The 27866-nt window shown below is 41.7% G+C and overlaps 1 protein-coding gene across 1 annotated transcript; it reads left to right on the forward strand.

Moving 5' to 3' along the window:
* The first annotated feature begins 12996 nt into the window (after positions 1–12996).
* MOSPD1 (motile sperm domain containing 1) lies at positions 12997–27516 on the forward strand. Its single transcript, XM_059824406.1, has 6 exons — positions 12997–13034; positions 18319–18575; positions 18761–18836; positions 22079–22305; positions 24252–24413; positions 26849–27516. The coding sequence occupies exons 2-6, from the start codon at positions 18422–18424 to the stop codon at positions 26878–26880; spliced, it is 651 nt and encodes a 216-aa protein (XP_059680389.1). The 5' UTR covers positions 12997–13034; positions 18319–18421; the 3' UTR covers positions 26881–27516.
* Positions 27517–27866: the final 350 nt, after the last annotated feature.

A 27866-nucleotide genomic window follows, 5' to 3' on the forward strand; every position in this document is an offset into this window, starting at 1 on the left:
GGTGCTCGCGCATGTGAAGGAACACAGACAGGACAAAAATTAAAACTGCAGCAGAATAGATGTATGGAAGCAAAATAGAGAAAAAATACTTTGAAAGTAGTCTTGAAAAAAAGCGTAGATCAGAAGGAAAACAAGCACAGAGGGAAGCATAGTTCTAACAAGGTTCCTGTTGTTCTTTAGGAAGAGACACGATTACACAAAATACATAAATTAATAAATTAAAACCATAAAGTACCCTCTGATACATGTAACAGGAGCTTACCTGAATCATGTCCCAGGCAACTACAGTCACCTGATAAAACTAAAACAACCATAAAAAGAGAAGTTAACTTTTTTTACTTAGGAATTTGTAACAAAGAGTGTATTTAACCATCAGACTACTCCATAGTAGTATACAGTATGTTACACCTCTGTGCATCAAGGCACAACACTTCAGCGCGGTGGCAACAAAGGGAAAATTAGCCTCAGCCTTCCGAAGAGAATTTCAGTGAAACAGAGACATTTCAGTTAATGGGCTTTGACTGTGGGTATTTTAGCTCTAGGCAGCCTAACCTGGTGCACTTTGAGCTTAATTCTCAGAGGTATCAATCATTTGAAACTCCAGATGAACTCAGTAAGATCAGCAGCTGATGCTAGTCAGACTCAGGCCCAGCTGTCCTGAAATGGTTAATCAAACAGAGGCGTAAAAAAAATGACTCCACCAAGGTTTTGACAACCAGGGATTTATCTGTAATAAGACCAAGAGGGCAGCAGGACCTTAAATCCAAGGATACTGCCTGCATCACTGGCAGAGCAACGAACAGAAAATAGGAAGACTTTTGTTCTGATAGTGATATCCAAACATACTCATTTCCATATGCAGCACAAGCTGCGACGTGCAGCACTCCTGCATGAAGAAGGGCAGTCCCTGGGCCTGGAGAGAGAGGGGGGATGGCACCTGTAGCTATGTGGGTTGTGTCTCCTACAGGGAATGCAGCTACAGCCGGTGCATTCCTTGCTAATTAAATACAGTCCCCAGGCTGCCAGCCAATTACCCCTGCAACCCTCCCATGGCCATGTTTGCAAACCTCTGGTCAAATAAGGGATATGTGGAGAGCTTAGAAGGTAAGTAAACTCCCATTTAAAGCCTTGCTGCATACCAGATACAACCATAATATTTTTCTTACTCGTTTATTATTTTCAAAACAAAAGCAGCAAAGGATATTTGTTATCAAGCTGGACTCTTACTTCCCGTCTCATGGAGTTGCAGCTCCCTTGCAGAGACTCAGAAAGCTGTCCTGTGGACCCTTTGCCTCCAGGATCCAGGACCAGCACATCCACAGCACTCCTGGCCACCGGGAGCTGGTGATGTGGCAAACAGGGAGGGCAATAAAATAAGGTAGGGCAGTGCTGCAGTAATGCCGTGGGAAAACTGCTGTACTTGCAAGTATAACATGGAAACTCTTGCAGTCAGTGCGACTCTTTGTCAAAGTACAAAATGAGAATCTTATCTTTTCCAAAGCTTTTCTTGAAATGATATACAGAGCTGCCTGTGTGCAAGCACTATACTCAGCTGCTCCTTTTCCCAATAGATAGGCAAAAGAGTGCTATCTAATTTCATAGACCAGGTCTGCGCTATGCCTCTGTCTCAAAATGGAGCTTTTCCCTAACGTCATTAAAATACAGTAAGCCCATCTAAGAAATGGGAGTCTTTGCGGACAATGGACTTCAGGGTTTCACTAACTGTTCTTTCCTATTGAGATTTATTTTCTCATCATAACCTAATCATTAGTTTTACAGAGGTACAGAACATACACATAACTCAGCAAGGCAGCTGGCAGGTGGCCATATCCTGCCCCCTGCCAAAATCCACTTAGGAGGATCTAAACAAGCTTGGTAAAAATCCTCATTTTGTGATTGCTCTCCAACCAAGTAAGCAGCTGGGAATGATTCTGTCACAACCAGGTCTTCCCACACGCCCTGCTTTCATCTTAATTTTTATTCATAGGAACATGCAGATTTCCTGCAAGTTGGGCTGAGAATTGGTTCTGTTGCATTTCCAAAAGACATTGGAGGATTTCAGCATCAGTCACTGTGTCACACAGGCCATAAAACAAATTTTAACAGACAATAGTGGAAAAAATCCTGAACCAAGAACTAGCACAACAAACATGCAGAGAAGCTCAGCCCTCCCTTTGAAAACACTATTGTTTATTGCTGCCAAGGTCAATGAAACCATAAGCAAACTGCTTTAGCAAACCCCATAAATTTACAAATGCCAATACTCTGCATTGCTGGTTCTGAAGATATTTGAAGAACAGTTAAAATCAGAAGTAGGCAGTCCTCAAATACAGCAGGTGAACAAAAACTCAGTGAGCTTGAGTGGCATCGAGGCTGACCTGCTTCTCCAACAGATTCCCTTTCCTTTTGACTCTTGGGAGGGAGGGACAAACATGTCAGTTTTCAGAGAACTTAGTGAAGAAAGTATGAATTTCTGGCCTCAAAGTCTAGGAACTATTTACTATTCCCTCAAGTGGACCAGAAGTTTATCCAGTGTCTTAAGGCATCCCAGATGTCCACTCGAAAATCCTTCAGAGCAAGGAAAGAAGTCCAACATCTGTCCTGGGTTTCTAAGGGTCCAGTTAAATCCAAGTATTGCCAGATTGGAAGAAGCTCTCTGGAAGAGCCCGGATCTAGTTTAGGATCATAACAAAGTGAAACCTTCTGCCCAACCATAGTTGTGGGCATGTCGTGCAGCTCTAATAATAATTAAACTATTACTTTGTGTGAAAGTCAAGGCCTTTGTATCTCACCAAAAACTAAAGAGGGGAGCATAAACAACCAGCAAGACTGAGAAACAGTGACGCTTTCCTATTACTTGCGTACTTGCCAATATTTTGGTTTAGTGACAAATCCCAACTGTTAATAGTCATATAAACTAACTCACATCCAACATGCTTCACATGGTGTAAGTGTTTTATTCTCATTCACTGAGGGAGAAATCAAAGTCTAATCAGTAGGAGCCAAAGCCACTTTTGTCACTGAAAATCGCTGTGACTGCTGTGTGCCTCCTTTTCTTCACCAGTACGCATAATTTTGACTATTGGTTACAAATTCAATTTTTTTTTTTTAATTTACACTTTCTGCCTTTTTAATTTAAATTAGGTGGCATGTGTAGTCTGGTCTTAAACAACTTGCACAGGGCAATACAGGGAATATAAGGCAGAAATGAGAGCAGAACCTCTATTTCTTTACCTACTGTCATGAGCTTTAACCACTCTTCAGTGCTGCCTGCCTTACTGAAATAGTAAAGTATAAATGCGGGCAGTTCCAGTATGATCCCAGCCTTCCTCTTTTGTTGTTGCTCATTCATCCTTTTTATGTAACTGTTGCCTTAGCTGTGAAAACCATAAAGGTCAATTTGACACTAAACTGTATCTTTGAGAAGAGTTATCAAAATTGTGGACAAAGCATAAAAGGTTGCCACCCATTTTCTTGATTTTTGGGAGATGGCATGTAGGTAACATTATTCTAAACACAACTGCTCCAGTGAACTGCACTCGAAATACTTCTGCAATCGAATTTACTGCCTAAGATTCTGTGTGCAACAGGGGGAAGCTGTAAATAAATGGCACAGTCTTGCTAATGACTGTATATAGGGCAGAAGTAAGGTCAGATAGCAGTGCTGTTGTTTTCAATAAATTTAGTGGATCCAATTTTTATCTCACATTGCTAGTGTGATATTACTTTATCGACTTTTATCCTAATATAATCCAGAGCATCCCAATTGTACGCTGTTTCTCCTAGTCAAAAATTTCTTGTAAGTGTAATAAGACTCCAGTGAATTTATCAATATTACTACAAAAAGCACAAAAACCCTAAAATATAAGACCCACCAAGAACACAGCAAGTGCAATATCTATGTTGTCTGTACCGAACTGTGCTGTTAGGATTGTATCGGGGAAAGGAGCAACTCAAAGGCTGCAGTAGGCCAGAAGTTTTATGAGGATCTGTGCTTCACTTATGCTGGAAACACCTTTTCCATAAAAAGCTCACTTTTGCTGTAATTACGTGCTTCAAGAAATCAGTTATTTTGCAAAAATTTCATTTTAGGTGAAAAGCAAAAATTCTGAGAGCGTCTGGTGTCTTGTTTCAATATTTTCCCTTCAAAATAATTTTTCAGTACTGTGACATGTAGCGTAGTGCCTATAAATACAGTGTATATCATATCATAGTGCAAAAGATTCTAGATTAAAACAGACATTTTGATCTATTCATTATGCCTTTATTTTCTGAATGCTGCAATTTTACTCCAAATAACAAACTAAACTTCACGAAAGCAGTGAGAGAGATCTCTCCTCCAGTGTTCATCACAGAATTTCCTGGATTTTTCCATTCCTCCTTGGAGCGCGGTGGGTGCAGTCCTGCAAGGAGAACATGGCAGGAAGGCTGCTTTGGGGCTCGCTCTCCACGAAGAGATTTGCAGCTCAAGCCAGAGCTCGCATCACCTCGCTTTCCTCACGCTCGCTCCTGAGCTGGCACGCTGGCGTCTCGCTGGGCTGTGCTCATCGGGCAGAGCTGAGGAGGAGGTGAAAACCAGCATGTGGAAATACAGTGGGAAGCCGAAGCGGGCCATGCTGATTGCAGCGGGAGAGCTTGCGACGGCCGCGGCGTTGCGATGGCACAGCAGGCAGTTCCCACAGCAACCCGCTGCTCCTCGGCTCCTCTGCTTAGGCAGCACTGAGCTGGCAGAGCCTGGCTCTGAGCATGTCAGAAAATTTTGAAAGGGAGGTTACAAACTTCAAACAGACAGAGATTATGCTCCAGCAGGGTTGCAGCTAGGCATAATTTAGCCAACCTCCGCCTCCCCCCAAAATAGCCACCACCACTGAGCTGAGCCATCCCCTCCGCTGCACTCAGACTGCGTAGGTCTGCAATTAAACCCCAGGTTACGCAGCAATTCTCCTGCCAGTCCCAGCAGACACACGGGAGCTTCATCGCTATCCTTGTCCCCACTGATGTTTTCATGAGTTTCAAAAGGGAGGTTATTATCTGAGTGAGATCACACCAAAAAAAAAAAAGGAAATCAATTTAAAATAAATTTTATGTTTGCATTTCAGAATAAATGTAAATTTGCACCAGAACAACAAGCGATGTGAAATGAGACTTACAAATGCATTGGTACAAGCTTGCACATGAGGCAGTAACAGATGACTGATACAATGACTGATACTATAATTTAGCTTTTTATGCAGCTTAAATGAGCACTCAATTTCGTACCCTTTAATCACAAAGTGGCATTTCATCTCATGAGTAGTCAGCTGCGGTTCAATAAAAGAAAGACTGCCCAACAGGAATAGGCAAAGTAGGCTGAGGCCTCCAAAAAAACCCAGATCAAAAACATTATTTGAAAAATGAAATATTAATATGGGCAAGGCTTCCAACTAAATGTTTCCTTTGGTATTTGCTCAAGTGAATGTTATACCTCTAGTGGCAGTAGAAGTGAATTACTTAGCATAATGACTATGGAAAATTCAGACTACAGTTAAGTAGTTTCTACATCTTGAATATAGGTATGTACATACAAAAATGTGCGTCATTTTTGAAAAATGAAATCTTAAATCCCCATGTCGGTAATTCACCCTGCTCAGAGCCTGAAAGTCGAGCAAAAGACATAAGCAGGCCTTTCCAAGTTAAATACTGTAATTTGTCCAAATAAAACGACAGCACGCAGGCTCACACCCAGTGTTCGGATGCGCCCATGCCTTCTGCTGAAGTTACCAGATATGTCCATTACCTCTCCTCAAAGGAAAGCTTGTTATAAAAATGCTAATGTACAGCTCGCCCCTGGAGGCACACAGGAAGGCAAACTGCACGCCCAGCTGTGCGAGGAGACACGCTGCTCTGGAGAGGGAGCATACGGCAAGACTGGTTTAGGCTGCGACAGTGCCGGGAGTCTGTCTGTGGACATGTATCTCCTCCCAAATCCAGCTGTGTTGACAGCAGAGTCCTCCCCCAGCCTGCCCAGAGGCTGGTGAGCATTGCCCTGCAATAGGTTACCACCCCTCTGATCTGGATATACTTGTTTGAACACTCCCCAACCTATTTCAGTGAAAATCAGCTGGGCCAGCAAACTCTTACTACTTAAAATGTTAGGCCATGGTTGCACAGACATTTTTTCTTCCCTCCAAAACAAGCTCCAGCTATTTCTATTCCCCTAATCTTCAGCTATGCTTTGGCTCTGCATCCCCTACCCCATGGGTCGATGCGCTATTTTGTCTATTTTTATAAACCTAAGTTGTTGGGGTTTTTTAAGTTGGATGCCCCCCCCGCCCTAATTCACTTAACTAAGTGTTATGGTCTGTACCAACACAACAGAGGAGATGGCACGGGGTTGGAAAAAATGGCCAGGATGCCCCTACGTCAAATTTGTCTTCAGATAAATGTCTTCAGGAAACCATGGTCTGATACTCCCTAATTCCCCTCTGAATTTGGCTTCTGATAAACTACATGAATCGAGTTTTTTTACAATCATTTCATTCACAGAATCACAGAATCACTAAGGTTGGAAAAGACCTGTAAGATCATCAAGTCCAACCATCAACAAACACCCCCATGCCCACTAAACCATGTCCCACAGTGCCACATCCACATGTTCCTTGAACACCTCCAGGGACGGTGACCCCACCACTTCCCTGGGCAGCCTGTTCCAGTGTCTCACCACTCTCTCAGTAAAGAAATTTTTCCTAATATCCAATCTAAACCTCCCCTGGCACAACTTGAGGCCATTTCCTCTTGTCCTATCACTTGGGAGAAGAGACCAACACCCACCTCTCTGCAACCCCCTTTCAGGCAGTTGTAGAGAGGGATGAGGTCTCCCCTCAGCCTCCTCTTCTCCAGACTGAACAACCCCAGTTCCCTCAGCTGCTCCTCATCAGACTTGTGCTCCAGACCCCTCACCAGCTCCGTCGCCCTTCTCTGGACACGCTCCAGCACCTCAATGTCCTTCTTGTAGTGAGGGGCCCAAAACTGAACACAGCATTCGAGGTGCGGCCTCACCAGTGCTGAGTACGGGGGCTTCAATGGGATTCAGGGGATTCAGTGATCTCAATCTCTTGTTAGTGTCATGCTCTCCAGACCCACTAAACTCAAAGTTTTTTTTGGCCTGGGCCTTCATGTAAGTAATTCAGGATGTGGCAGTTGCGGAGTTGTACCCTCCCATACGCAGCTCAGAATATGCCCAAGGCAGGTTGCTTCTAATGCCCTGAGTCAAAGGAGAAATACACTCTAACCACTGTCCGTGCAAATGAAGTACAGGTAGGATCTGTGCCCATGGTGTCCTCTTCAAGTCAGTGCACATAGATTATCCGCACGGTAAACTTCTCAAACGTTGGTGGCAGCAAACCCAAATCCAGAAGCTTTTTTAATTTCCAGGTCAGAGATCAACTCCGGCCCCCTCGCCCCCCAGATCTCTCTCTTCTGCAGTGCATTTGCAACGTACCAAAGGCTGCACGAACTAAGCACGAGACTATCTGCCTAGCAGCAACAACAGTTTCTTGTTCTCAACTTCTAGCCTTTTTAAAATCCTTTGTCTTTGTCCTGCTGACCATAATCAGGAACAAGTTCAGCAGGAAGGGCGAGTGGTTTCCAGAGTAATTCCCAGCAGAACTCCATGAGGGAGCCTGGAGCACGCCTTGGCGCCATGCTCAAGGAACAGAGCGTGCAATGTGGAGAGCCCTTCAGAGAGGGGCCAGGATCGGAAAGAGAAGGACAAACGGTACTTGTGGTCAGCTTTTAAAGACAAATCTAAGTATCAGGGCAGACATTTGCTAACACGATAGCAAAGCCGTCAGCGAGGCTGCCCTGCCTCCCCTCTGTACAGCTGCACAAAGACTTAGTAAGTTGCACACGTAGAACGCTTGAGCAGCGGAGGTGCAAAATAGATTGTATTAAGTGAAGCTTTTAATAAGATTTTGATAACAATGATTTTTATGTTAATCTCTAAAGAGTTTGCTTTTGTAACATTTAACTGATAAGCATATAATCTAGTTTTAATTTAATCTCTGCAGGTGTTTCCCAATGGTAAATGTTAAATTTTTATTGCTTCCTTAGGCAGTAATAATACGGGAAATGTCTGTAAGGTTCCTATCGTCCATTTGTATGCAGATAGCATCACATTTTATAATAGCTGTAAATCTGACAGGATAACCTCTTACTTTTGAGATGACATTATAAATATGTGTCAACACTGAAGTAAATATCTTTGGAAGGAAAATGAAATAGAGGTGTTATTAGAGGTCTAATGAAACAACCGTAACTGCTTATTTATTAGAGATGTATGCGCACATCCTTGAAAGAAGCAGAGCCCATGCTGGGTTTGCAGCTTTCCAATGAGCAGGACAATGGAGATTCTCAGCAGGGTCCTACAGACAACGCAGAAATAGATCCTACACTTCATAAAGATGATGACTGTCTATAAAACTCTAAATGTTTGCTCTCTCTGAGGTTTCTAAATGATTATAAATACCATGGTGTCTAAGACTCAATTATGGCTTCTTTCATACAGCTTCATGGAGCAAAGCGTAGGTCAGGAGCTCCCACATGAAGAACCATAAGACACCAAGTACAAGGAAGGGAACTCTGATACCTCTCTCAAGTGTAATAGGACCATACTTTGGGCAAAACTCACTCAGTACAAGACCTGAGAGGGACTTGAATGATTGCTTAGATCTCACGCTGGCCTCTTTCTCAAGAAAGAGCATGCATGAAACCTGCCTTTGCTTACATTTAGTATTTTAAAGACAGCTACGCTTTAGGCTATATTTTACCAAAACCATTTTATCTGTTCTGCAACAAATACGGCTCTCTGGCATGCTGTGCTCACCGCGTCCACAGGCACATCTCAGCGACCCATCAGCACGGGCTGAGAGCTGAGCTAAAGGATTTCTAAGGTGGAACTGGCTTGCCTCCAGGCAGCGTGGAGCATGGGCAGAGAGAGCTTTGAGCTGTCTTCACTCTCCTGTACAGGCATGCCCTGAAAGGGATTACACTTTAACAGAGGTCTAGATTATTTCCTCAACGGTGCTTAGATATGTGGCTCCCAAGGTCCACATTATTAGCCATAAAAACAAACAGTCTAACCTCTGACACAAAAAAATACACGCTAGTACGTTTAAGTCCCTAGGGACACGAAATGGGAATACAGCATGCTGCCACGGGGGGGTGGGAATCTGACAAGCTGCCACATGAGCAAGTAAAAGAAACCCCTTTTACCGGTGAATTAAAGTTACAAGAACAGCTTGGACAGTTTAGGTTGAGCAATTCTTGCTTCTGTTGTAAGTCAGAACATGTATGCTGCTTTAAGGTGGTAGTTCGAATGCAGGATTTTGTTTCTTTTGATCGCCTTTTAAAATGAAAAAAGACCTTTTATGAAGACTTCCTTATAAATTGGTATTAATTAGAAAGAAAAATCATTTTCTACAGAAAGACAAGATAAAAACAACACAACATGGGCACGAATGGAAATGCAGAGACGTCACTCCATTTCCTGAGTAACTTCAAAGAGGATCTGCCATGTTGTGCCATGGAGAAGGCAACTGCCAAGAAAAACAATCAATCACGTTAAGAATATTCACTATTAACAATGAAATGCATTAAGAGCTACAGGTAAGACTCAGGTATATAAAATGTTCAGCTCTCTCCTGTCTGCACGCTAGTTCTTCTCCGATCAGACTTTGTAAAAATACAATTTATTTTGCGTACTGCTTCAGACTGACGATTCATTAAAGGAGGCCCCCTCATAAAGCGTTTGCAGTCAGCCTCCCCAGCTGCACCACTAGGACATATGTGCCAACGTTACAGGCGTACTGGGCTAGCGGTGAACACAGAACCCGAGTGCCATGCCCTCTGTATCTAAATACTACACAATGTCCTTATGCCACGGCAGATAAAGTGGAATTCTTTGCTAATCAAGTGTAAAAATTACAGGAATCAGGCATAATGCTGTGTTTCCCACAACTTAAGAAAATCTTCTCCATGATAAACGAGTTGAGAATCTCCCATATAAAGTATTTAAACAGATGGATAATCACCACAGCAACCAAAACCATGACAGAGTCATTCAGGAGCATTCCCTATCTGCAGACTCCAGTCTCGAGTTTCGTGCTGCAAGGAGGCAGTATTTTATGTAACAGAAGACTAGCCAATACTTTTCAGTAACTCGCAGTGGTTTCCAAGGTAGGTAAAAAATCAGAGGACCAAACATTAGCTACAGGAGCAGAATTTTTTTACACCTCAGATCACACTTAAAGTGACCTAACAAACTTGTCGCAGATTCTCTGCTGCATCTGATGTCTCGACTCCTTTGCATCTGTATTTCTGACGACTTCTTCATCCACATTTTTTCCTCTCATCTTTTCCATGCTCTACCAGCATCATAACAAGGACTGCAACCTCAATCTGCCTCTGATCCCAGAGGTAATTAATTATTCAGGCAAAATACAGTAGCCCAAGAAGGAGAAAGCGAAAGAAACAATAACCTAATGATAAAGGAGAGAACTTCCCACAGATCTGAGATAATTCTAGTTACTGCCACACATGGCAGTAGTCTCCATCTCCCACATTGCAGATGAGCAGTCTACCCACAGCACATGGCATGTGGGCACACTCCTATACATCCTCTCAACAATTTTTCCATCCACCTAAAGTACGGAGCCTTGCTGGCAAGGCAGTGAGAAGAGCTGTAGGACGGTGCCAAGCCAGGCTTTGTGCACGCCCCAAACCAAAAAGCTCAGCACCGGTGGGTTTACCAAGCAGCTCTGTAATATTTTTGCGTATGTCGGTGCTGGTTAAATAGCGATGGCACATATGTACCTTTAATAACGTCTGGGATGGGGCACAATCTCTGTGAAGGGCACGTTACTGCACAATTGTCAGTGCTGTGGGGTTTGTGCTCTCTCAAGCATCAGGCGCTAGCCACGAGCACAGAACACTGACTCCTACTCGTATGCATACAATTGTTTTCACATTTAATTGGAGTTAACACAGGGCTTTTAAAATAACAAAATAGCCTACAAACAAGCTGCAGCGATAGATGGGTGGAAGAGGAAGGAGACCAGCACGATTTCCGATTTTCAGCAGGTGGCCAGTGGATGCAAATGTTATTAAATGTGTGACAGAAAACCCAAAGTTGAATCCTGGGAAATTTATAAAGGGAGAGCTAAAACCTGCTTTTAGAGATTCTGAACTTTCTTTGTAAATGAGCTGGATGAATTGGAAAATATCAACTTGGCTAATTAATGTTCTTCTAAGTCTAGCCATTTTAAATTATGTTTTTTTCTAATTTGATCATTCTGTTTATTATTAATTTGAATATCTCTGAAGCATGTTTATGTCTGCTGCTTCTCCTGAGACAGGTTTCCAAAATCAGAAGCACTGTTTTGATCAAACATTTAATACTCAGTAAAAACCTCGTAATTTTCTGAATGTATCCTGAAGGCTGCAGTCTGATAGTCCATTTAAAAACAAGAATTCCAGTTTATTTTTAAGCATAAATATTAAACTCTATGAGCTGATTGACTTGTCAAGAAACAAAAAAATAATGCTACCAGTCTCCCCTGCATGCATTTTCAGAAATTATGGCAAGATGATAATTTCTCTATGTCATAATTTAACTATAACATTATGTAATTTGTGGTTGTAAGACTGAAACTGTTAATGAACTACTAGCAACTCTGAGACCTGCTGAAGGAAGTATTTGGAAAAAGATGAGTGCTAACACACACATCTTGGCTAAGGTACAAAATGAAGGATTTTTTTTTTTTCTTTTTAATGTCTTCCATGATTTTAAATAGACAAAATATGTTACTTCCTGTCCTGGATTGTTTCATAATGTTATTGTGAAATACTAATGGCTGCTGTGTTTATTTTCCATAGAACCGTGTTCATTTCACTGGTGGGTAAAGTCTGGTAATGGGAAAAAGATTTTGCAATCCTGCTGACTGGATGGCTTAATATAAATCTAAATTATTCACCTGACTTGCAACAAAAATATTTTGCTGCATTAAAGTTGCAAATGATCTTAGGTGATGATTACGCTGCTGCGGGGGTTTTTTTATTATACAGAACTTAAAAGCCCAAGTCAAAAAAAATCCAAAGAAAAGTGATAGTGGATACTGCATAAAATGAGCTGAAGTCCACAAATAGTTTAATAAAAACACATTAAATAAGTAAGAGGAATATAGAACAAAGGTAAGAGCGAGAAAAACAGTTCAGAGAGACAACACGGGCCATTTAAGCGGTGCTACTGTACGATTAGTGATCACGAACGTGCGTTCAACTCGTTACGGTTCCATTCCGCGTTCAGAGCAGGCGAGACAGGCTGTAAGCAACGGGCAAGACGGCTCCGCGCTGGGGCTCCGCAGCCACAGCTTCACCGAACCCGAGGCCGGGTTTGGGCCCCCGCCCGCCGGGAAACACAGCGGCCCCAAGGCCACGAGTGGCCAGGAAGCCTTTCGGAAAGGGGTCAGGTCTCAGAAACCATCAGCTGAGGTAAATTATTCTTGAAAAAACAACTTCCCGTAGACGCGCAGAGCCGGGACGGTTGCAAAATCCCCCGCCGCCCGCCGCTGGGCCTCCCCTCGTTTTGCTGCCCGGGGAGCGCGGGCCGGCGGTGCGCCTCACGCCCTGCCCGCGGCCGCCGGGATTCCTCGGAAGGGCGGCCCGGCCCGGCGCCGGGCTCCCGGCTGGGGAAGGCCCCACGCCACCGCCCCGCAGGGAGCAGCCGAGGCCCGAGCCCCGCGCAGCGCCGGAACCTCACCGCTCCCCGCCAGCCCGCGCCGACATGGCGGCGGGGAGGGCGGGGCTTGGTGGCGCGCGAGGGGCGGGGCCCCGTGACGTCTCGGGACGGCTGGCCGGCGGCGGGAGGGAGGAAGGGCGGGAGTCTGCCGCGATCCCGGCAGCCATAGCGACGACGCTACCTGCAGTGACGGGAGCAGGCGGGGGGGGGCGGACAAAGGGGGCGCCGCGCGAGCCCGCACCCAGCGGCCCCGGAGGGGGTGAGTTCGGGGCGGGGGGCGCCGCGCGACACCCCCGGGTCGGCGCGCGGGGGAGGAGCGAGACGTACAGCCCCGCTCCCCGGTTGCCGGGCCCGGCAGCGGGGGGCCCTGGCGGGCCGGGCCTCCCCTCCCCTCCGGCGGGGAGCGCGGGGCTTTCCCCCGGCGCCGGCGGCCCTCGCCGTGCCGGCTCAGGTGGGAGCGCTGGTGGAGCTCGGCGCCCGCGGCCCCTTCCCCTCAGCAGGGCCGCCGGGAGGAGCGGGGCGGCGGCCGCGCTCCGAGGCCCCGGCCGCGCCTGCCCGGCCCGGCCCCTCTCAGCCGCGGGGCTCCAGGGCGGGGAGCGGGGCGGCCGGGGCCGGGGGGTGAGCGCGGACCGGCCGCCGGCGGGGCCGGGGCTCGCTGGAACTGGGGCCGAAGTGCGGGGCGGTGCGGGTGCGAAGGTGCAGGCAGCGCTGTCGGCACGGGCAGGGCAGGGCGCAGCTGCGGGGGGGCCGTTAGAGCGCAGATGCCTCAGCCTTTATCTCTGCTGCTCCTTGCTGGAGAACAAAGAGGATCAATTAAGCGTGTACGATTATTCCCGTTTCTCTGCCTTCAGTCCGACTGAAGGCAATTTGGGAGTCAAATTGGAGTGCCCTTCTTCCCGGGGCTCGCTGAGGGAGGAGTGTTTTCCTCAGTTGGTCTGTGGCACCTTGGCATTTAAGCTGAGTGTTTGAACCTGGTCTGAGACAGGAGAAAGGCCACGTAGAACTAACGAGCACAACACGCCTTTGAAAAACAGCGAGTTTAGTGCACTGAACACAACCTGAAAGTGAGAAAATAGAGACTAAAGCAGATGTGCCCTTGAAAGTCTTCCATAGGATTCTTCTGGGCTGTACAGTAGAATGGATCAGAAGCACTGCACAGCTGTTACTTCATTTTGCCCTGCTTTTGCATGTCTCTCAGTTGCATTTGAGTATTTTTTTTTTGTTACTGTCACCTTTTCGGCATTTAGGAAAATACTGTGGTCCTAATAAATTTTGCTGTCAGTATCAGCACGATTTATGCATCTTGTAGTCATCCATGCTAATAGGTAACGCTCTGAGACTGTTCAATTTTACAGCATCCTGGAGACAGTTACTAATTACATTTCTCATCACCCTGTAAAGAGGTAAACAGTAGCATGTTTCAGCGCAGGCTTTGCAAAGTATCAGAGTAGTTCTGCCAGTTTAAATGTGACTATCCGCCTACTTAAATACTTTGCAGAATATGTGCCTTCATAGATTAGCAAATTGAGGTGAGGTTAACCAACTTGCTCAAGGTCATGAAGTGTCAGTCACAGAGTTAGCAATAATGGAATCCAGCCATCCTGGCTGCTGGGTCTGTGCTCTAATCATTGGATGACTCTCCCAAATAATTGCAGGTAGTTTAAACATTGGTTTGCGTAAGTGCGTGTTAAGGCCTTCAAAAACTTTTGGAGAAAATAAATGTTCATAGATCTGCTTCAGTCAGATCTTATGCTGTATTTGCATGTAGCTTAAAGTGGTTGCGCTGCTTGACATAGGAGGGAATTTTAAAGAAGGCTTTGTGGCTTATTTTGTAAATACGCACTCCAAAAGCATCAGTTTTATTGAGTATATAATGTATAAAGGCTTATTGTGTAGATTTAGAGGGTAGGTCATGAGATTTAACAAAAATAGATTACACTGTAATTAGACGATTTTTAAAAGGAGAGTGTGGAGACTATGACTGTAAAGAGGTTATCTTCTGAATAAAGTGTTTACCAGATGACATTCTGTAGAGTTTATTTGCAGTTGTTAGGGGAAAAAAAAAACAACCAACAAATGCACTCAGAAGCCACGGTGATGAGGCTGTTGGAAGTTAAAATGGGAACAAAAAACTTCCTCACTTGATTTGTTTTTTCAGCAGATACTTGTTAAGTAAAAACAAATCACAATCGGTGTTATTTTTGACCCTAGAGAGAAGTTACATTTCACTTCGTGGTTTTCTCTGTCGAGTTAAATTTATGAAGAAAGGGATTTCACAGGAAACGCTGGCAGATCTGTGCTATTGTCACACCAGCAGTATATATTTAGTAACTTCAGGGGGGAAAGATCCTTATTGTGCTTAGAAAAAAAAAAATCAGTGGCAATTGTTTGTCTGGACTTCAAAGAGCGTTGGAAAGCAAGCTGGCATTGTTCAGGTGTTACTCTTTGGCCCGTGTCCTGTGCTGTGCATTACGTTTGACAGATTCCTGCACCTGCGGGGAGTTTCATTGGCAGTGCTGGGAGAAGCCCATCTGCGCAGTGTAGGTCTCAGACTTGAGGCCACAGATCTCGGTTTTGTACAGATTTGTTTGTGCTTACCTTTATGTTCTGCAAGTAATCCTGATGACTGTTGACTATAAAATTTAGTGATTGTGGTGAGAATCTGCTGCGCTGCAGTGCACAGGGTAGAGGAGCGGCAGCAAAGTTTCTTTTAAATGACCAGACTGGGGTGCCGAAGGCAGCTGGCTATGCAGCCTTATTCTGAACATTTACGGGAGTGCTGCTTTAGGGTTAATCTGTGCAGAGAAGTTCTGATGATACAGACTTTCTCTGTGAAAGTCTTTACAGTTTCTTGTTGATGAGTGCTGTATGAAAGGTATGCTGTTATTAATGCTAAACCATCAAATCTCCCCAGCGTATGTATAGTTTACAATGCGTCTTTGGGAAAAATACTTTTACTGATCTAACTTGGTTAGATATCTCAGCAAGGTGACTTCTAAGCCAAAATGATTGTCTCAAAAAGGATGCCGGTTGCTTGCTTAGAAACCCAGAAATTTGCATCCTGAATGACGCTGCTGTGCCAGCACACGTCCCTACTGTAGGCCTGGGTTTGCCAGATTTACTTTTGCCACTTTGAGCCAGAACTTCTTATCCAGCCAAGTTAAATAAGAAAAGGAAGCAATAATGGGGTATACTTTTTTAAGATTGGTGGCTTTCCGCCTGCAAGTTGTGGAATCCTGGGAGGTTTGCACACTGTTTTTTCAATGGACGCATAAGAAAAACAAGCCTGATTAATAGGCTTAGTGATCCATACCTCAACTGATGTGCTTTGAGGGGTTTTTGGATGCCTCAGTGCTTGCCGCTGGCTGAACTGAAGAAACTGGAGTTGTGGTATGACACCAGGAATCAGAATTAAACCTGTGCATTGTTTAAATAGAAAACTAAAGCATCAAAATAATAGTAATTATTATAAACAATATTTTTAAAAATTTATTAAATACAGTCACTTGAAATATCTAGCAGTAGTTTGCTATTGGTTGTACGGTAGTTTAAAAGGTTTATTAGGAAAAAGACCTTTTGTTAATTTCAAAGATTGTCTATATTTCTGTTATGCATAATGTATGCAGTATAAATATGTATGAGAACCAAAGATTCTCACATATGCTTACCGCATGCTGCATTGAGCTAACTTTTGTAAAAAAAAAAAAAAAAAATTAAAAAAAAAAATCTTATCTTCTGCCTATGAGAAGTTTCAAAAGAAGTTACTTTGTATTCCTACGAGCTGGCAGTTTTTCCACATTAGCTCTTCATATAGCCTTTATATATAGAACAACGAATCTCACTTTGCAATAGTACATAAAGTTGTTCAAGAAATAATGCTTACCCTTGCTGCAAAGTGATTCCAGAGTTTGTTAATACTTCTGAAACAAAAGGGATTCACCAAAATTCTAAGAAGCACTTGGAACACGAATTGCCACTTAGAGAGCTATTTCTTTTTCTAGACTCTTCTTAATAAGGTAGCAGAACATCAACTTGGAACGCTATCATTGGGGATTTGTTTTCAGAATATTATTAGTAGCATTTCAGTGAAGTGGAAACAAACCTGTGCTCTGAAAAGAAACTGGATCTTGGGGAAAGACATTCCAGTAACAGCCATGAATTTAAATTTTACAGGGATGATTTGCTATTTAAAAAAAAAAAAAAATAAAAGCTTAGTTTATGAATAAGAATCAGAACCTGTAAATCTGAAGATATGACAGATATACTCTAGTAAACACCTACGCTTATATCATGTTTCAAGTATGAAACGTGTATCTGGTACTTGGAAATGTGAACGTCATGATGTTTAGAATGCAAAAATAATCATTTGTTTTTGATTGTTCATAATGCGAGGGCTATTCACTGCTAGACAGTTCAGAAACTAAATTTCTTAAGGTGCAACCAAATCAGATTATTAGACTGGAGAACAGCTGAAATGGATGTTGTCTTATAAAGCTTCTTTGGAAGTGGAAATTACAGCTAATGAATCAGTAGGAACTTTTTGTCTTTTAATGTTTTCTACTATAGAATAAAGTTAAGTTTCAAAGGACACCTTCAGTTTGATAATTAACCTATAGGAACCACAGTAAAATATGACGTTCTTGGGGGGAAAAAAATATATGTAGCTGTTTCCCTTTGTTCTGTCTGTTGTGTGTAAAGTCAATGGTATGTGTGCTGAGGAGTCTGGCCTTAATTTTATTTTATGAAATACGTTTGGGATTGTTGCTTGATTGGGTCATGGGTTCTGGTTTTAGTTCTGGAATGTCACTCAAAATAAAACAAAACTGTGGGGGTGGCAGAGGGAGAATTATAATGGTTATACTTTGGTTAGAGACGGTGGTGGTAGAAAACCTGTCTTATTTTTTTAATCGAATAGTAAATCCCAAATCTGTTTGGTATTATTCATCCCAGTTATTTTTCAATTCGTTGCCTGTAACTACCATGAAATTGTAACAAGAGTTCAGTTTAAACAAGGCATGAAGGTGTTCCCCATTCTTTTGTTCTGAATCTCTGGGATTTGACATACCTCAGTGCCTATGTGAGCAGATACCTAAGTTGTTATACCTCATCCGGGAAGGTCACCACTGCAGAGAGGTTCCTGCCTAAATGGTGACTACTGCTGCCTTACGTCTTTGTGTTTCCTCATTTCTGCTCTGTTTTTTGTCAAGTATTAGTGGTCTGAGGCAAGGATGGGATATCTTTTTGTTGTTGTTGTTTGGTTTGTGTTGTGAAGACCCAGCATAAGCAGCCCTTGTCATGGACTGGGACCCCAAAATGCTGCCATGATACACTGAAGAAATGCTTATCCATTTATTTTATAGCAGGAAACCCGATGCAAATATTTTTCCTATTTCTGTATTTTTGAAGGAACTTAAGTAAAGGCAGATTCATAATCAAGCATCAAGTTCTATATTTTTACACCTTTGTTGACTGCCTCGGTTTAGTATAGACTTACGGAAATAATCTTCTTGCTTTTTCTCTTTTTTTCCCCTTTTTTCCTTTAGAATTGCCAAAATGCTTTGGAATTCTTAAACGATTCAAAAACTGAAGTCTCTGAGGATACAAAATCATAAGAACACAAGAAGCAGCAAGGAGGATTCAGTGCCAATGCAGCAACAAAAAAGACAGCCAGAGTTAGTGGAAGGAAATCTTCCTGTTTTTGTTTTTCCTACAGAACTTATATTTTATGCAGATGACCAGTCAACACACAAGCAGGTGTTGACTCTATATAACCCCTATGAGTTTGCCTTAAAATTCAAAGGTGGGTTTCTTAGGTTAAGTTTTATTTAAGGGTTAGTTGGTGATCTTGAACAGTCCAATTATATAATTCGTGTAACAAATCATATTTGTGACAAAACCAAACTCGTGTCTTTACGTATATCTGTTGATGAAGTTGGTGAGGTATTAATTCGTGATTTGTTATCACTACTGTCCTTTTTGTTGCAGTTCTTTGTACAACTCCAAATAAATATGCGGTGGTTGATGCTACTGGTGCAGTGAAGCCTCAGTGCTGTGTTGATATGTAAGTAAAAGTTGTTTGTTTGTTTGTTTTTCTAATGTATGACACTTGATTACCTTAATTTCTTTTATTATTTAAGGTGTAGTAAATAACAGCATGCATAGTATAAACTAAGTTGGATAAAGGTATAATATTTTCCTAATCTCTTATGTTCTTGTGGTCATCTGGTCTTTGCTATTCTTTTACTCTAGGGCAGAGATATTACAATATGGGAGATACTTCCTTCTTTAATTTTGTCTTCAGGCATAAATGAAATGCTAGTAAATGCATCCTGTAGTATAGTTTGTAAACCAGCCGTGAGAGTCATATGAGCCTCCTCGGAGTACTTTTTTGTTATTTCTAACAAGAAAAGCAAGACCCCCAGGGTTGGGATTTCTTCATGAGAAATATTTGTTTGCAGATGGGCAAAATGAAAATGTACGCAGCTCTACTGAGCACACCTTCCTGGGCCATGTTTAATAAAGGTACTTTTGCCTACCTTTCACTCCAACCACTTCTCTCATTCTCAGATGTCTCTGTCTCCCCTTTACTTGTTTCTGCTGTCAGGTCCCAACCCCATAACGGAGAAAGGATGGAGGCCAGTTAAGTGACCATAATAATGTATAGGGTCTGGAGGCTGCTATAATTCAAGCTAGAGCAGGTATATAAGCTAAAATAGCCCAATTTTTTTCCTCTTCTATGTGCCACATTATGAAAGTATGAAGTGCCTAAAAGAGCAGACTGAGCTTTCTGACTAGAAATTTGCAAACTGTAAAACACCTTCTGGAATCTCTGGCTAACAAATGGTCATATAAAAAACCCCCTGCTATCGAATGAGCCGTTTTTTGTTGGATAAATAATACTGTGCTTGGGGAATGGCTCTTTTCCTGTTGACTGTTTTTCTTAGGTGTAATCTGGAAAATTCCAAGGACTCACCAAATAGAAAGAAAGTTTAAAACATGGAACTAGAATTTTCAGTGGGCAGGGGTAACAATCCTAAAAATGGAACAAACCAGGTCAGAATATACCAGTGTATCAGTGAGCTATTCCAGTCTTTAGCAGACATTTACACAAGCTTGATTACATTTGGTTCATCTTAACCAAATGTCTTTTATTAAATAAAGGAAAATAAGACATACGCATGTTTCCAAGGGAATTTTTTGTGCAGCAAAACCCCCACCCCATTCCAATGGTTGCTGTCTAAGGGCAGTGTTTACTGCTAGGATATGAGCACTACTATGCAAGTATGGCCATTTGCCAGATAAACAGATATTCTACAGAGCTTCCAATTATGCAATGGTCTCTAAAAAGAAACAGGAGAATGTATCTGTTTATAAGGGTCTGCAGAAAACGTCTCTTTGCTTGGCAGCAGACGCATGTTCTCATAGCACAGTGTTACGTAAAGATTCTGTTTAGGTTGGTAGATAGTACCATGGTACTAAGAGTAGAAACAAAAATTTAAAAGGAAGTGTTAAAGGAAGAAGTGAGCGTTGAATCTGCTGTTCTGATATGCTGAGAGTTGTATGAATTAGGATTGTCGGGGGGGAAAAGGCCTTTTGTTTTAGTGAAGGCAGTTGCCCAGCCAACACTCAGCTTGCTGAAAGCCTGTCATAAGCACACTCTTTTGCCTCTAAAGTGACATAAAACTACGTGTATTCCTGCAGCCTTCTCAGTTGGGGGATGACTTAGTCTCTGTTTCCTTGTTGAATAGTCTATTCAAACTAGGTACCAGTTACAAGCATTGGCTATGTGTTAATGATTGTAGAATATCTTGATGTGATACAGTTCCTTTAAATGAAGACTGAAACACAAAAATCTGTTTCTTGCAGCAGTTTAATGTATATATTATCACAAAGATAGGTCTCTTGAAGCAATTTTAAGACTACTGTCCTGTTACTAAGGGTAGAATCATTTTTTTCCCCTCAGGAGATGGCAACCTTCTGGAAGCCAAATCACTTATATGTAGGTATTTTTTCAGATTAGCTATTGTTATCTTAGAAATTTAGAATAGCCTTTCACAAAAAAAGTTTTCTACTTTGGAAAAATAATTTAAATCCATATTAACCCTAAGAGCTGATATGACTTCAAAGCCTAAATGTTATAGCTTTTTAATGCTAGATACATATTTTCGTAATGAATCATAAATGCAGAGAGGAGGCAGTTGAGCAGAGCACTGCTCAGAGGTCTGTATTGCCTTTGATCACTGTTACTTTAAAACTGTGCCTTTTGTAGGTCCCACGTACAGTTTTTCTCATGAAATACCATAAAACTAGAAAGAATGCAACAACTATCACCCTGTCTTACTGTTGAAGCCATCTTGGTCAAACATATTCAAAACAGTAGAGCAACAGAGTGTTTGCTGGACAGGGAGAAGGCTCACCAAGAAAGTAACTGACTCTCTAGCTGTAATACAGAGAATATGCCTATGCTGCAGTCTGAGTTGTGGTTGCAGTTTGTGTAGCTACACCTGGCTTAGGTCTTGGTAGCTAGCGAAGTATCTGCAGCATGATGCATTTCAATGCAGGCTACGAAATGTGCTCAAGCTAGCTAGATTAATGAGCAAAGCTCTGACAGCACAGAGATCTGCTACTGATAGCCAGATTTACTCACTGAAAGACAGATGAGAAATGTTTATGTAGATACGTAATTGCCATTTTTGCTGCATTGCTACATGCTCTTAATGGTGGGCTTCTGATTTTGAAAGTCCCTTTACATCTAGCTGCCTCTTGAATGTAGAGGGAATGAGTTTTGCTTCTGAGAAAGTATAATTGTAAAGCTCTAAGCCCGGTTTCAGCAAAAAGCTAGACTTTTGCCATCAGCTGTCCAAGTGTTTGGCAGTCTTACTTTTTTTATTCCCTTCCCTGTCCATTCCAGTTCCCCCATACCTTTTAAAATCATTGGCCAGCATCAGACAACTTTGATAAAGGAGGAGGCGTCTTTCAGATAATTGATCTTTCATGTGAAGTGGCAGCTGGGCCTCAGATCGAGGCAAAGGTGTGCTTGAGATAAGTAATTAACTGTTCTTTTTGACCAGCCAATTGCAGCAGATATATTTGAGAATCAGAGCAAGCATAGGGAGAGGAGAGAGAAGGCAAGATCAAATCTTCAAGAACACTGAGTGATGGAGGAGGGAATGGGGATCTGTACTATTGCAGTGTATCTGTGTATGGGAGAAAGGGGAGAAACATTGGGCTGTAGGGTGTAATTCCACAGGAGACATGCTTTTTATTAGTTCCACTGTTTGAAAATGTTGTTTTCCTCCGCAGTGTGATTCGTCACAGAGATGTTCGGGCTTCTTACTATGGTGTGATAGATAAATTCCGTCTACAAGTGTCTGAGCAGAGCCAGAGGAAAGCATTAGGGAAAAAGGAGATTATTGCTACTCTACTTCCATCTGCAAAGGAACAACAACAACAAAAGGAAGAGGAGGAAAAACGAATAAAAGAACACCTGGCTGAAAGTGTCTTTTTCGAGCAGACTTTGTGTCAACCAGGTAGCTGAAATCTTTTATCCCTCCTGTCTTCTGAATCACTTATGAATAGCTCAAGTAACTAGGAAGCCTAGACTAAAATAAATTTTAAAATAATTCTTTTTACTTACCTGTAAGACTGCTGTCTTTATCATTGGGGTATGATAGTGCCCAAGAACCCAAACTATGGCTATTCTGCTTATGCTGTCTTGATTAAGTGAGACCCTTGGCTACCCCAGGTTTGCATGTCATAACTTGGAGAGTACATCCTCTATTTCTCTGGTGCAGAAGTTCTGTTAGATCCCATGGGAATTTATCTGCAAAAGGATGGTAGTGTTTTTTTCCCTTGGGCTCTTTCAGAACATATGCCCCTTCTGAGTTTGTTCCAAACCCTTAATCCTCCATTTCCTGATGAGCAGGAAATACTGCCAAAACATCTTCTAAAGTGCTCCTTGTTCTGCACCATCTCATTTGTCTGGCTCACAAGTACAGAAAAGCACAGTTGCTATCTGAAAACTCTTTGCACGTTTCATACGTGAGGAAGTGAATCGACAGTCTTTGGCAAAACCTGGACCAAACAGTTAAACTGAGGTGATAGGGGAAGATATAAAAAGTATCAAGTTTTACCGGAACTGAATCTAAACTGATTTTTGACTTGACGATCTACCTTCTTGTTACTTTTACTGATTTATACTGTAATATTCTTGTCACTGTTTTATTTTTCATGACAAGAACGAAAATAAATTCCAGAAAATAGATGAACCTGCTTCAAAGTGTTCCTCTTGTTAAAACCAGACTGTTTCGCTATTTATACATAGTTTGTTGGCTGGTGAAACACCTTTTACTAAAAAACCCCTCAAGATAGGTATTAGTAGCATACATGGTTAAAGCAAACCTACAAGATCTCTGGGCTCGCAGAACAAAATGTTACCATGATAGTTGTTCCAGTACAGAGGGTTTGAACCATCCTGAACAATCTGATGCTGGTCTTAATCCAAATGCTATTTCTCTGCTTAAAAACCTTGTTGACTACATTATATTGCTTGCCTTACAGAAAAACAGTAAACAAAGCAACTACAGTCTCTGCATATAACCTGCAACCTAGAAATATCAAATTTATGGAATTAAAACAGGACACGTATTGCTGGTCACTGAGGATAGAAAAACCTGATAAAAACATTGGCCAATTTCCACTGGGTCTCAAGAATTTTGTTAGAGGTATTCAACAAACATGTTTAAGAGCTCTTTCCAAAGATTACACAGTGTGCCTTTGAGTAGGTTCCAGCTGTTAAACTGCAGCGCAATAAAGAGTATGAAGGACAGTTTGTCTATAGTTTGCATGTCCTTATTCTGGTGATACTCAACTGTCAGAATGGTTCACTCTCACAGTTTTTAAAGAAAGATTCAAATGTTGCTAATTTGTGGCACATAAACTGGTTCTGGCAGGTGCAGCCCTTGAATCCTCTAAAGAAAGAAGGCGGCATCTGGCCCGAGAACCTGTGCTCTTGCTGTAGCCAAGTTTTGTTCTGGAGGTGTAAGGAGAGTTATCTGCCTGTGCAGCTCCTTTAGGTGCTCTTTCCTAATTGATTACTAATCACTGAAGGAACATATCAAGGAATGGAGTCAGGATGCATGGTGAAACCTCAAGTGTTGCTGAAGCATCCAGCTGTCATGAGTGTGTATATATAGCTACTGGGTCTGGCAGGCTCTGTTCCTCCGGAAGGGAGGGGTTTGGGAAGTCATGTGAAAACAAGTTCCAGCATCAGATCAGGGAGCAGCCTTTTCCGCTGCAAAATGCAGAAGGTTTGGGAAGGTGGGTTTAAGAGTTGTTTTCTACCCCCTCCAGATTCCAAAGGGAAAAGAAAATCTCCGTGTATTGCAGCTCCAATCTACCGCGAACATTTTTGCAGAATATTTAACGTTTATATTGGGTCGATATTCCTTACAGTTGGTACCATCTTGTTTTTCAGAAAACAGAACTGCCTCATCGGGACCTAGTTTACTAACAGTCTTCCTAGGAATAGTGTGTATTGCAGCACTAATGCTACCTACATTGGGGGAAATGGAATCCCTGGTGCCTCTCTACCTCCACTTAAGTGTGAATCAAAAGTTAGTAGCTGCTTATGTTTTAGGTAAGTATTTTCAATTTTGTAAATGTTTTCTTGCAACTTCTGTGATTTGGGAAACTTCGGTGTTTGCCAGTGGCTTCAGGAAACTTGATGGAGAGAAAGCACCACATTACGTTTTGTTTTGCATCTCCACTTATATTTTAACTTGCAGCCATAGTGATATCAGGGTAAATTAGTTACTGTAAGTATTTTAGACCAGATTTTAGTTGATATTTATTATAAACATGCCCCTACATGTTAATTTCACCTTCATTTGACAACTGGCCAACTGTAGTCATTTCCAACAAAACTGAATGGAATGTGCCGTTTCTTACTCTTATATTGAAATAGTTACTCTATTGCAGAACCTAGATCTCTTCTGTTGTTTTATTTCTCTCTCCAACACAGATGAGCTGGGCTGAAATGCTGCATTCACTTGTTGATAAGCAGTTGAAATGTGTAGAAATAAGTTGTTGTAAACCCCTCCTAAGAGGCCGCTACCATCCACAGTCCTTCCTGATTTGTAACTTGCTCCTAAATTAGCAAGCATAGATAAGTTGCACATTTCATTTGTTATGACTATTTTTCTGTAACTATTTCAGATTTGAAGAGCAGTCACTCTAAACTCAATTCTCCTGTCCCACTACCTGGCAGAAATGAGGATTTAAAGGAAACGAGCTAGGCAGCTTCAAACTGATAGCTAGAGGTGAGGTAGTGATGGGAAAAGATGCAAGTTCTTCATGGTTAACGCGCACACTCAGTTGACTGACTGATTCATGCAAGTCAGTCTGCTGGAATGGTTTGAAAGCTCCCTTGTTGCTAACCAGAAGCCTACATCTTTGCCTGAGCCGATGGTGATGTATTTTCAGATCAGGACCTTGCAGTAATCCTTGAAAATTACTCCAGTGTTTGCTGGTGCCAGCTATAGTATTGAACCATTTGACTTCATACATTTGCAACAACTTGCCTGTTTCTAGATTCACTGTGAAGTTCTTACAGGCTTTGATTCCTTTGGTAGCAGCATTTTTAGTGTTTGTGTTTGTGAAAAATTTCTTCTCTGTGCAACTCTTGCTCATCTAGAGAGTTGATTGCTCTTGAGAAGATGAAACCACTTTCTTCCATAACAAAGTATGACTGGATTGTGTAGCATTTAATTGAAAAGGGAGGTTAATACCACACCAGCTGGGCTGTACAACATTTGAGAAGTATTTGCTTTACAGAAATGAGTTAAACTCTTTATTGCCTGAAAGTCCCTATAGAAGTGGTATAAGCTGTCCTGTAGCACCTTCCAGAAGCATCCGTTATTACTCTGCGATGATTTAGATAATCCGAGCTAAGGCCTACGGCAGCGCTGGTAGTACTGACGGTCTAAGCTAATACAGAACTTAAGAAATAGCTGAACTATAATTCCTCTTCAATGGATAAATTGCTTATCTAATGGAAGGCAGCATTACAACTGTTCTGTCATGTGTCTATCTTCAAAATCTTTACAAAGTAAGTAAGTTAAATCAGTATGTAGTGGCAGGATAGTAAAATAGTCTCAGAAATGTCTTTATCCGTGGTGAGATCTGTAGGCTTTACCTAAGCTCTCTGCAGTGAAAGGCTGTTATATTAACATCATCTGAGCCTGCAAGAAAGTAAGATTGCCTAAGAACTGATACATTACTGTTTTGATGTTACGTAAGGTTGGAATTCGAGGAGCCCTAATGTTTTTCCATATGCCTCTCTGCCTTGTGCAATGTAACTCATGGCTAAGAACTTGCAGACTTGTACTTTTTCCGGTATCTGCACATAATTAAAGTGAACTTTTCAGTGTGTCATGAGTAAGTTTATTAGCCCCACGTTTCCTACTTTCATCTGTTTTTAATTGTTTTTAACTTCTATCAGAGCAGGGGTTTTTTTTTCTTCCTCTCCCTCTTCAAAGGTCACAACAAAGAGTCTGTAGAAGGCTCCCTATGCAGACTGACAAGGAAGCTTAAGATCTTCGTCTAAAACTAGTCTTTGATCAATTATTCTGCACAGAGCAGAAACAAAAATATCTTCGAGACTCCAGCTAATCTCTGCCTTACCGATGATTCAGCATTTGAATTATGCTGCCCATAACTAGCCCCCATGAAAACTGGTGGCGTGTGTGCTAGTGTTACACTTACCTAAGCCAAAATCTCAATGTTAATATTTTCCAGTAGTGAGATCGATAATTGTTTGGAGTATTTATATCTTCTTTGAAGTTCAGTTATTAGATATACTGCACTTCAGTGTCATTTTTACACAGATTTTGACTACATCAAAATTCAGAACAATACTTCCAATATTTAAGTGAAGTGTATATATAAATTCATTCTGCATGTATTTACGCACTTTTACCTTATTTCTTGGCCTGTGACAGGGTAAACTGTCTTTTTTTTAAATGTTTTATTCGGTGAAATTAAAGGATTTAGTTCTCAATTCTTGTCTTTCAGGTCTCATCACCATGGTTATTTTGAGAACATGAACAATGAGTTAATAGGATGTCAAACACCTTACTGTATATTCACATCATGAATGTGGACTGCCTTTTACTCCCATTTGGCTCACTAAGATGCTAGCAAAACTGTTCAGTGATTTAAGATACCTTCAGAAGTGTAATATATTTTAACTATGTATAATAAATGAAAGACTCAAAGCACTTTTCGGTGCTTCTGTAACAGACAGCTATGAAATGTTCAGTGATACCTGTGAAAATAATTTGAAAAACTTTTATATCTACGCCTACTGTAAAAAATCCTTATTAAAGCAACATTTGTTATTTTTAGTCTATGTTCACATCAGTGCGTGATCACTATAAAAGCAAACTGTCTTATGTAAAACGTTCATTTGGTTTGTGGTTGTACATGCTGAGGCTGGTGCATAACACTTCTGTATACATACCAGAAGGATGAGAGTCATGACTAATTATTGAAGAAAATGAAAAATTCCATCAGTGAAACTATGAAATAAACCATGAATTTTAGGTGAAGAAGTAATTCTCAAATTCCTTACTTCATTACAAATACATCGTTGAGTGCTTGTTTTCTTACCTGGGGAAATAATTTCTGCAACAGCCATTTTGTATCACAATTGTAGACAATAAAAACAAGTTCTATAATCAGATCCTTTCATTTCTTAGGGATGCATGCAATATGTGAACTAAGTGGCGTTAACGGAAGTTGAACTCACACTGCACGCTAATACAAAATTCTGCGTTTTTTCTATTTTAGAGACCAAACTAAGTATAGCAACAAAGGCATTCCTCTACACCTTCCCTTCCTCCCCACAGCTAAGAGGGGTATTTCTTTTGATCAGAAACTCCTGCACAAATTCCAGTTTTATATTCTAAGGAAACATTTATCTTGTTTCATGTAATAACTCTTTTCCTTCATTTGACATTTAATTGTCAAGATGTTAAGTTTAAAAATAGGTCTACTGAAGGGCTGTTATTACTGCATTTGATTCCTACAC

Source organism: Gavia stellata, chromosome 14 (assembly GCF_030936135.1).
Source record: "Gavia stellata isolate bGavSte3 chromosome 14, bGavSte3.hap2, whole genome shotgun sequence".
NCBI classification, from domain to species: Eukaryota; Metazoa; Chordata; class Aves; order Gaviiformes; family Gaviidae; genus Gavia; species Gavia stellata.